The sequence below is a fragment of the Oncorhynchus mykiss genome, chromosome 13 (assembly GCF_013265735.2).
Source record: "Oncorhynchus mykiss isolate Arlee chromosome 13, USDA_OmykA_1.1, whole genome shotgun sequence".
In the NCBI taxonomy this organism is placed as follows: Eukaryota; Metazoa; Chordata; class Actinopteri; order Salmoniformes; family Salmonidae; genus Oncorhynchus; species Oncorhynchus mykiss.
The window spans coordinates 13,779,220-13,789,065 of NC_048577.1; the positions used below are offsets into that span (position 1 = coordinate 13,779,220).

At 43.6% G+C, this 9,846-nt stretch overlaps 2 protein-coding genes and 1 non-coding gene across 3 annotated transcripts in view; 2 read left to right on the top strand and 1 right to left on the bottom strand.

Moving 5' to 3' along the window:
• Positions 1–2,541, top strand: part of LOC110485701 (TRIO and F-actin-binding protein) — a 5,970-nt gene extending 3,429 nt beyond the window's left edge. Inside the window, exons 4-7 of the mRNA XM_036940341.1 lie at positions 306–656; positions 968–1,081; positions 1,711–1,797; positions 2,061–2,541. Of these exons, the coding sequence (XP_036796236.1) occupies positions 306–656; positions 968–1,081; positions 1,711–1,797; positions 2,061–2,207 (699 nt within the window). The 3' untranslated portion in view covers positions 2,208–2,541. The remainder of the gene's footprint in view (positions 1–305; positions 657–967; positions 1,082–1,710; positions 1,798–2,060) is intronic.
• Positions 2,356–3,911, bottom strand: smdt1b. The gene is made up of 3 exons (XR_005035457.1): positions 3,697–3,911; positions 2,951–3,097; positions 2,356–2,640 (listed from the first exon to the last, which is right to left on the bottom strand). It is a non-coding gene; the product is annotated as a single-pass membrane protein with aspartate-rich tail 1b (transcript).
• Positions 3,912–4,298: 387 nt separating this feature from the next.
• Positions 4,299–9,819, top strand: LOC110485700 (putative RNA-binding protein Luc7-like 2). The gene is made up of 9 exons (XM_021556830.2): positions 4,299–4,893; positions 5,389–5,483; positions 6,152–6,250; positions 6,465–6,575; positions 6,820–6,963; positions 7,328–7,504; positions 7,636–7,817; positions 7,922–8,110; positions 8,593–9,819. The coding sequence occupies exons 1-9, from the start codon at positions 4,833–4,835 to the stop codon at positions 8,897–8,899; spliced, it is 1,365 nt and encodes a 454-aa protein (XP_021412505.1). The 5' UTR covers positions 4,299–4,832; the 3' UTR covers positions 8,900–9,819.
• Positions 9,820–9,846: the final 27 nt, after the last annotated feature.

Genomic DNA, 9,846 nt, shown 5'->3' on the forward strand with positions numbered 1-9,846 from the left:
TCATAACGTTTAGAACTGTCTTGTAAAGGTATTATAGAAACAAAAAGGATGTTTTCAATATACATAATTAATAATTTAGGGAATCTTTCCTCACCCTTCTCACATGTCCTTCTCTCTCTCTTTCTCTCTCAATGTCTCACACTTCCATTTTCTTCTCCCCTCTTTCCAACTATTTTCTCTCTCCATCTCTCTCTCTCAACCCTCTTCCCTTTCCTCTTCCCGCTCCTTCTTTCTTTCTATCTCTCCCCTATCTTCCTCCCCTCTCTATCCCCCCCTTGACCCCTCCTCCTCTCCCTCTCTCTCAGGCGCTATCACTCAGGCAGCAGGTGGAGTGTCTGCGTAAGGAGCGTGTGGAGATGGGGATGAAGATGGTCAGTCTGTGTGGTCCCTGGGCCCCCTGCGGCCAGCGTCTGGAGGCCATGGAGGCGGCCATGCCCATCTGTGTGGGCATGCCCACAAGCATGTGTGTTAAACATGTGTTCTTGGTTCTCTACAGGCCCCAGGCTGATGCCCTCCACAGTGAGTTGGACGTTCTGTCAGAGAGATATTCCCAGAAGTGCCTGGAGCTGAACCGGGCCGAGCAGAGAGGAGGAGACAGAGAAACAGAGCTGAGCTGGAAGGACAGAGAGATGGAACAGCTCCGCAGAGAGAACCAGGTCAGAGAGCAGAAGGAGAGAGAGAGGGATAGAGAGCAGAGGGAAAGAGAGCAGAGAGAGAGGAGAGAGGGAGAAAGAAAGAGCAGAGAGAGAAAGAAGAAGGAGAGAGAGGGGAGAGAGAGCAGAGAGAAAGAGCAGAAAGAAAGAGAGCAGAGAGAGGAAGAGTGAGAGCGAGCAGTCTGTCATGAGATTAATTAACAACAAATTAATTTTCTAATTAATTTTCTAATTATCAATGTAAGCAATGTACCATACTGTCACACAGTGCAATAGTGATAAGTATTTTTATTTCTTCTTCATGTTTGTCTCAGGAACTGCAGGCTCGTCTGACTGAGGAGATCAGCCGCATGCGCCACTTCATCACAGGTCAGAGGTCAGGAAACGTCTCCCCTGGCAACTTTGAGCGCAGTCCCTCGGAATTGGAAGTAAGAATAAAGTTTGACATTCTGATTAGTTGTATTGGAAGCAGAACCGGATTCAAGTACATGCTGTATTTTATTTTATTATTATTATTATTATTTGTTATTTAAATGCCTTCTTCTGTGTATGACTATTTTCAAATTCTCAGCCTAAAACAAGTACTTCTATTTGAGTATTTGAATGGTTATTTGTAAAAAACAAATAATCGACCAAAATGTATTAAAAAGTAATGGAAGTTCCTGAATTAGTATTTGAAACTAGGTCTGATTGGAAGCAAGGCTTACATCCGAGTTTGATTGGTGTTTGATTGGAGTTTGATTGATTGATTGGTGTGTAGATTTGTGTCAGCCATTGGTGATTGGTCATGTTGTAATGTTGTCCTCCAGATGCTGCCATCTATTGGCTGGACCAGATGAATTCAAAATCCTGAAAAACTTGCCTCAATGACGTGCTGCTGGGGTCCTAAAAATAACCATGTAGAACAACTAGTACTGGTCATCAGTGACATCGGTGCACTATTCATTCATTGACACGATACTAGTGAAAGAATTGTGGAATAATCTTCATATTGATGAGTATTGCATCACTAAAATGACCAAAAATACTAAAGTGATGTATCTGTGTTGCCCTCCAGATGCTGCTACGAGCAAAGGAGATTGAGGTCGAGTACCTACAAAAAGAGATTGGCTGTCTAAGGAATGAAGTGCAGTCTCTAACTAAGGTACTACTGGTATATTCTGTATCCACATGATCAACCCTTACAAAAATCCTGATAGCACACCATAAACACAAATACTAATCTTTAGTCAAATTTCCCTCATCTTGTCCTAAGGTACTTGCATATGCCGTTTCTACTGTTCCACTCCAGACCAACCATTCAACCACCATACGTGTTTACATACACACGCAACAGAATATGGATAAGAAATGTCACTCTACTGGTCTCCTCTGTGTTGGTCTATGACCCCCCCCCCCCCCCTTTAGGAGAAGCAGAGTTTGTGTGACCGCTACAAGGAGGTGTACGTCGAGCTGATTGGGATGAAGGGTCACAGTGAGCTGGAGATCAGGGACCTCATGGAGCACCTCAGACTGACTAACGCAGCACTGCACGAGGGAAGAAGAGACACCTGAGACTGGCCAACGCAGTGCTGCAGGAAGAGATCGAGTTGGTGGATGGATAGTTGGATACCTGCTATGAAGAGCCAAGAAGCCATACAATAGCACAATGTTTGTTCTTCGTTATGACAGGGACAACCACAAAATAACACCAAAGAACATACCCCAACAAACGTGTTGTTATTTTTTATTTCTTTTGACACACAGACTCTTTATTGAGTAAATAATAAGACACATGCAAGAGTGAAGTCTGACTGTGCGGTGACCTCGCAATGATATCAAATAATATGTAGTAATCCGTGGCAAGGAGGTGAAAGTGGGACTAAAAGGGAGGAAAGAGAGAAAAAAGGCGATGGAGAGGTGGATCATGATGAGGGCAATCTTCTCCTGTAGGGGGCATCTCTCTCTCCTTCCTCATAGTGGCATGCCATCATTATTGCAAAGCACCCTGGGAAGGAATGAAAATGCAAGCAATGTCAATGGTCATTAATTTTCACAGTTGTATTATTTCTCTTCATTCTCTTTTAGATAATCATTGGTACCATGTCAACATGTTCCAACATGACTGTTTGGATTAGGTACATACCATTATGTAAATAAGATGTTGCACGCATGCACTCTAAACTACTGTTAGGGACAATAGTATATTAAAGAGATGTTTTAGTTTAGGGTAGCCTATGTGTCACCCTGGGACTAGTAATGTTATTAGCCTTTTATACATCAATAGCTGTATCAATACCTCTCTTCTCGTCACTGACCTAGGTTCAGTCGTCATCGTCATCATCCTCAGGGACGAAGATGTCATGCTCCTCAAGTAGAGCCGCAAAGTTCTTGCTGATCAGAGTTCCCACGTACAGGAAGGGAATCACAACAGCGGTCATGCGAAAGAAAGGAATTCAGAATATCTACAATCTGAAAAAAGGTTACTACATTAACTAAAACCGCTATCATACAGAAACATGACCACATCAAGCAAAATACCGTGTATGGTTCAAAGCCTCAGATAAGAGAACATGGGATTTTTCAGAATGCATAAATCCTCAACAATTTCCTTGATTCAAATAATAAATGCAGATGCTCAGGGTGCCATACTCATAATACAATAAATTATGGATCTGAAATGTTTTATTTCCCACAAACAGGCTAATTCAATTGATATGGACGTTGACCTAAAAATGGACACTCCAATACCCCATGGTATTTCTAGTTGTGTTCATATGTTACACTGGTATATTCTGTGTAAACCAATACTTTATTACATAAAACATTTACATATTAGCTTTATGGTATAATTTTTCGACGAAAAGTGGCTAAAATAATGACAATTACTTCCGTATAAAACATACACAAGTTCATTGGCTCCCGCAGTTGTCTCTCCAAATTCCTTAAAATGTGATTGGCAAAGACTGCTGTCAATCTGCTCCAAGAGTCAGGAACCTCCCACATTATGTGTAGCGTTACCCAGCCTGCTTACTAACCGACTTGACCATGCATGAAAACTCACTTTATCCGGCTTTGGTTGAACACCGCCATTTGCTGTTGATACCGCATTTCGACATTGGTTCAGTCTCGTTGTGTTAGACGGTTTCAAGACGATGTTACGGCTTACTACCCCCGTATTCCTCGATACGAGGTTCCGTGAGAGCCACAGGACAGCTGTCGCCATTTTTCCAGTTTGGGGTGGGCGGGACAGCAATGTTATGGGTGGGTTCAGGACGTATGTCTATCCGTGGTGTTGGCCGAATGCCAAATGCATTTTATGACGACAGCAAAGATCGAACAACAAGACATTAATAAATACATGTAATGCACAATGTATGAACAGTCATATTTAGAATGGATCATTCCAGACTTGTAGTATTATGTGCTTCTCACACACTGTCCTTGCCCATAGAATCCAGTTTAGGCCTATATGCATTCATATGCCATCTATGCTACAATTTCATTGCGCTTGTACTTGTACTCAGTTGTACTTGCGCTAGCATTGACTAACATTTATTATAGCGCTTTTTTCTTTAAAAAAAATATAGAAATGCGTACGATATCTGACGACAGAGCGATCAAAATGACGTTTATGCCATTCAGCCCAACCAGCGCGCGAGGACTGCAGCATTTTGTGCTGTTCAACCAACCAGCATTTCCTTCGAGGCAGAGCGCGCTCGGAAAGAGGAGGAAGTCGAAAAATAAAGGACACCGAATTAATAAATACGTTCGAATATGTCTATGATATTTACGGTCTAACAAGGGACTGTGGTTGGTCTCACAACTACCTAAAAACCTTCGGGTTTACCTCAATAATCCGAATTTGAAATTACACTACCCGCCACTCAGCATACTGTCCCCTCGCTATACTTCGAGTTGAGAGAAGAACGGGGACGAGAAACATTTCGGAATAGGCTTAGCTACCTAATATTTGCATTGTAAATTGGTATTACAAACTTGATAATTATAAACGTTAAGGTGGTGGAAGGTCTTAAGAAAAGGTTTTAGCGAGCTAGTTTGTTTCAAACTATTCGTCACGAGAACTTGAGGTTCTCTGAGAAAAGTTGTTCGACGTCCACGAGCCGTCAGAGGCCTGTGGTCGAGGCTGCATGCAGCAGACACCATCGGCTTGTAGTGTCGTGGACATAAACAAGAAACATGTCGGCTCAAGCGCAAATGCGAGCGATGTTGGACCAGTTGATGGGCACAAGTAGAGATGGTGAGTTAACGACAAGCTACACTGTTTCAGTGTCGCTCGATGTTTCAGAGGAAATGTTTTTAACTAGTTGTTATTATGCTAGCTGACGTTAGCTAGCTAAGCTACCTTAGCCTGGGGACAAATGGCTGAATGCTAACGACGACTAACTACTTGTTGTGTTCACAGTAAAGTAAACACAAGGAACATTCCGTTTCAGACCTTGTCACATTGTTGATGTTTGCTAGCTGGGATATTGTTGGCCCACGAGATGCTACTGACTGGCTACAGCTAACGTTGGACAGATGTTGGACGTTGGACTAGATTAGCTTGCTAAAGTTAAACTAGCTTTGGTTTCAGGAATGAATGATCCACATGGGCATATGCACCCACCGTAATCACAATTTTGGATAATAGGAAGGTGGTGTCTGGTATGCACACAGCTATTGCTTCTTGCGATTGACATGACATTGCTCTGCTCACTAACTCTCTCCCCTTGTCTGATTTATTTTCGTGTAGGGGACACCATGCGCCAGAGAATCAAATTTACAGATGAGCGGGTCTGCAAGAGTCATTTGCTGGACTCCTGTCCTCACGACATTCTCTCCGGCACTGTGAGTACATGACATCTTACTCAGTCCAGGGGATCCCAAACTTTTTTGGCCCGTGACCATATTTTGAAATACATTTGTAAATCTTTGGGGCTTATAGACATAGACAGTCTATTACAAATCAGTATTTCAATCTGAAGAAAGTATGGTTTGAAGTATTGGGAAGTTCAGAAGATCATCAGGCAATAGTTTTGTATGCTCTTCTGTGTAGAAAAGAACATCATTGATTTAGTGCCTTGTCTTGTCCACTCTGTTCTATTGTGTCCTGCCATTGTAGAGGGAAACAAAAGAAGCGCACATGTTCCTGAGAGTCTTATCTTTCAGTGATGGGATCATAATATTTTGTAGCTTAAACGGTTCTAAAGATAGATCCACATTTTGTAGGAAGAAAACAGTAACCGCTGTTTATTAATCACATCTAGCGGCTATGGAGTTTACTAATGTAACCCCGGTTCTATGAACCAAGCACAATGTATTTATTGTATTTCGGAGTTCTCGCGTGACCCCATTTTTCAATCAGGTGACCCCCAGTTTATGAAACACTGTCTTTGTCACAATGGTTGTGTGTAGTAGTGTTTATAGAACACAATGTCAATTGCACTCCTGAGTACAGGACTTGTAGGTACAGCTTTGAGTGAATGATTTAATGGATGTTACTTGTCGTCGTATAGAGAATGGACCTGGGAGAGTGTGTGAAGGTCCACGACCTGGCCCTCAGGGCTGACTTCGAGATCGCATCCAAGCAACAGGAGTACTTCTTTGAGCTTGACGTGAGTCATGTTGGACTGTCACGTACCTAGTATTCATGTTTACCACACACACACACACACACACGTTTCCTCTGCATGCAAACTCCATGTGATCTGTTGATCAATGGATTGTCTCTTTCTCTCCCCTTCTGTTTTGTCTCCATGTAATATCTATTGATGCTTTTTCTCTAATCTGGCAACTTTAAATGCTCCTCGCCATCCCCTGTCACCGCAGGCTGCTGAGCACCTTCAGTCATTCATCGCTGACTGTGACCGCAGGACTGAGCTAGCAAAAAAGAGACTAGCTGAGACGCAGGATGAGATCAGCGCTGAGGTTGCCGCCAAGGTGACCGACCCCTGTTGTTTGTCTTACTTAGATAGTTCCCCACATGCTCATTAGGTAAATTGACCTATAGTTGGAATCCAATTCCATGGTATGTGTTGTTCTGGTTTTTCTAGATGAATGTATCTGATTATTTTCAGAAAATGACATTTCAACCGTGTATAAGAAACTGTCATTAAAATGAGATTATTGTTGCTCTGGTTGTCACCGTGTCATAATTCTAACCCTTTCTCTCTGGTATCAACAGGCTGAGCGGGTCCACGAGCTGAACGAGGAGATCGGTAAGCTGCTGGCTCGGGCAGAGCAGCTGGGGGGCGAGGGCAATGTGGAAGAGGCACAGGAGGTCCTGGAGAAGGTGGAGAAGACTCGCGCAATGAAGAAGGAGGCAGAGGTCAGTTGGCAGGGGGTCAAGGATGGTTGTGGTCACAACCAATCATCGGAGCTAGAAATTGTACTGTGATTAAATAAAGATGAACTTGTTAAAAAAAAAATGTATATATGGGTATTTGTATGTATATACAAACCTGTTTCAGCAAGGCCTCTTAGATGTTTAACAGCCAGGTATAAGAGGAATTTCACATGTGCACTCAAAATATATCCCAAAAGTCAGTCAATATCAGTCATTTGAAAGTGGGTCAGGCATTTGTGTACTATGTCCTAATTAACGTTAGTCTTCAACACCGCAACATACGCACTAAGAACTTTGCAGTGTCCTAGTTCTAACGTCAGTCTGGTTTACTGTTGCTTTCTCCCAGGACGTATACAGGAACTCGATGCCGGCGTCCAGCTTCCAGCAGCAGAAGCTCCGGGTGTGTGAGGTGTGCTCCGCCTACCTAGGTCTCCATGACAATGACCGCCGCCTGGCTGACCACTTCGGAGGCAAACTGCATCTGGGATTCATTGAGATCCGGGAGAAGCTGGACAGGCTACGGGTGAGACACACACCATATATCAGTAGTCAGAACCTAGTAGGATATCACTAGTTATGTAGATGTTTACCTTGCTTTTCAGGAAGTGGGATTTGTGTACTTAGTTACATGTTATTGTTTTTTTCCTGCTACAGAAAGCCGTTATGGAGAAGCAAGAAGGAATGCGACTGAGAAGAAGGGAGGAAAAGGAGGAAGAGAGAGCAAAGGAGTGGGAGCTGGAGCGAGAACGAGAGAGGGAAAAGGAGAGGGAGCGCGAAACTGAACGTGTACGGGAGAGGGAGAGAGAAAGAGAGAGGGGGGAGAGAGATCGCCGGAGGTGAGCTAAGTCTGACTTGTTCCCACCAGTTCAGACATCAAATAAATACTTCAAAATGCTTGTTCTCTTGTATTTTAACAATCCACTGATGTATTTTTTCACAGGACAAGATCAAGAAGTGGTGAACGATACAGGGAGGGAGGCAGCTCATCCTCCCATCGCTCGAGACGACACCGCTCCTCTCGTCCCAGGGAGGAGGGAGGAGGAGAGCGGGACAGGGAACGGGAGCGTAAGCATAGACACAAAGACGGGCATCGCTCGCGCTCCCACTCTCACAGGAGCAAGAGGAAGAGGTGAGGCCCAAACAGACAGACAGGAACCCTGATGTGATACTTAGAAAATGGCAGCTAGCCCTTATGTCACTAAAATCAAGCACCAACTAAAACTAGAACTGAATGAAATCAGGAGGTACTACTACCTTTTTTATATTACCAGGTTGCCTGAACAACAAAAAACTTGGATGTTTTCTTTCCGTTGCAAAATGTTTTTCTACGTACCTTGTGCCCTAATGAACAAGACCCACATAGCCCTTATGTCACTCAAATCAGACAGCAACTAGATTAAAACAGGGCAGTACAACTACCTTTTTATTTTACCTTAATTTTACCAGGTTGTCTGGTTTTGCCAGTTTATACATTGTAAAATGTTTTGCTATACTGTGCCCTAATGAATACGAACCAGCTCTTTCCAAACAGTTTGTCTGGGTTTCATTTTGTTTGTCTATCATCGGGTGCTTGATCTTTTACCAATTCTTGATCTGTTTCCTTCTACTCAGGTCTTCCAGGGACAGATCCTCACACACCCGAGACAGAGAACCCCGCTCACCATCTCAGCGCTCTCCGTCAGGGCGTTCACCCTCAGGGCGCTCCTCATCCCAGGAGAGATGGAGGGAGAGTGGAGGAGAGGGCCCACCCCGCTCCCGGGAGCAAGACGACAGGCCCGAGCCCATGACGAGGGAAGACCGGGAGAGATCCACCTCTCCAGAGATGATGGCCAGGGGGAGAGAAAGAGAGAGATCTCTGTCGCTAGAGAGGGATAGACGTTCCAGCTCAGATGGGGAGAGGGAGTCGGGGGAGATATGATACAGAGGGGGACATCCGAGGTCATGTTAGAGCAGGGGGGGTTTAGAAAGCTGGAGAAAAAGCCCATTCTAATGGGCTCCTTACCCCTTCACCTGAGTCATAACCCTTAGATGTTTGCAGATCTATAAGATGGAAGCAATATGGTGGAAGCTACACTGCTTATACCTATCCAGACCTTTCAGATCCGCAATCATCAAAGGTTTATGGCCAGGTGGGAGGGAGTGAATTGGGACTGGCTGGAAGGGTCCAGGAGGGTGGTGAGTGAGTGTTCATTCATGTTGAAGTGCGACATAAATTGGGTGGAGAGGAAAAATTGGGACAAGGAAATCAGGACGGGAGCATGCAGAAAGATCTTGAACGAAAGGAAGGAGGTTGGACTGGGAGCAACACTTTATTTCATGTAATAATTGGATATTGGGACGGGGTTAGTAGAGGGAGATGGATGTTCTACCCATTTAAACATTATTTTATTTTAGAAATGCTGTTCTGTTTTTTTAATCATCATTATGATTGACAATGTTGATGCTGTTGTCATTTTCTGGGTTCCAACATGGATCCAAAGATCGGTTTCATATGGGGGAAGCGCGTATAGTGTGTACAACTTAGATTTATACACAAACAGTGATGAACAACCACATCTTTGAAAGATAAACATACTTGAGAGTACCACTTAACTCTTCACACTAATATGGCCATGTAGAATTCCATATAGTTGACAACGTACACAAGCATTTTACATACTGTTACTTTATTGGTATTCAGCAGAAACCCATGAATAGATGCATACATTTCAGCAGAAACCCATGGTCAGACACACATACACACACAGTCTTTTGCTGTGAGTCAAGGTGGATGTTTGGGGGATCTACCTTGCTGTGCCATCTACTACAAAGTTAATAAAAGTCCTGCTTCCATTGTGACTCATGTTTCCTGTCCATTCTTAATGT

Excerpts from the sequence above, each read along its gene's own strand:
- LOC110485700 (XM_021556830.2), top strand. The coding sequence starts at position 4,833 with ATGTCGGCTCAAGCGCAAATGCGAGCGATGTTGGACCAGTTGATGGGC. Across the intron at positions 6,251-6,464 it reads AGTACTTCTTTGAGCTTGAC|GCTGCTGAGCACCTTCAGTC; the intron begins GTGAGTCATGTT and ends CTGTCACCGCAG. Across the intron at positions 8,111-8,592 it reads CACAGGAGCAAGAGGAAGAG|GTCTTCCAGGGACAGATCCT; the intron begins GTGAGGCCCAAA and ends CCTTCTACTCAG.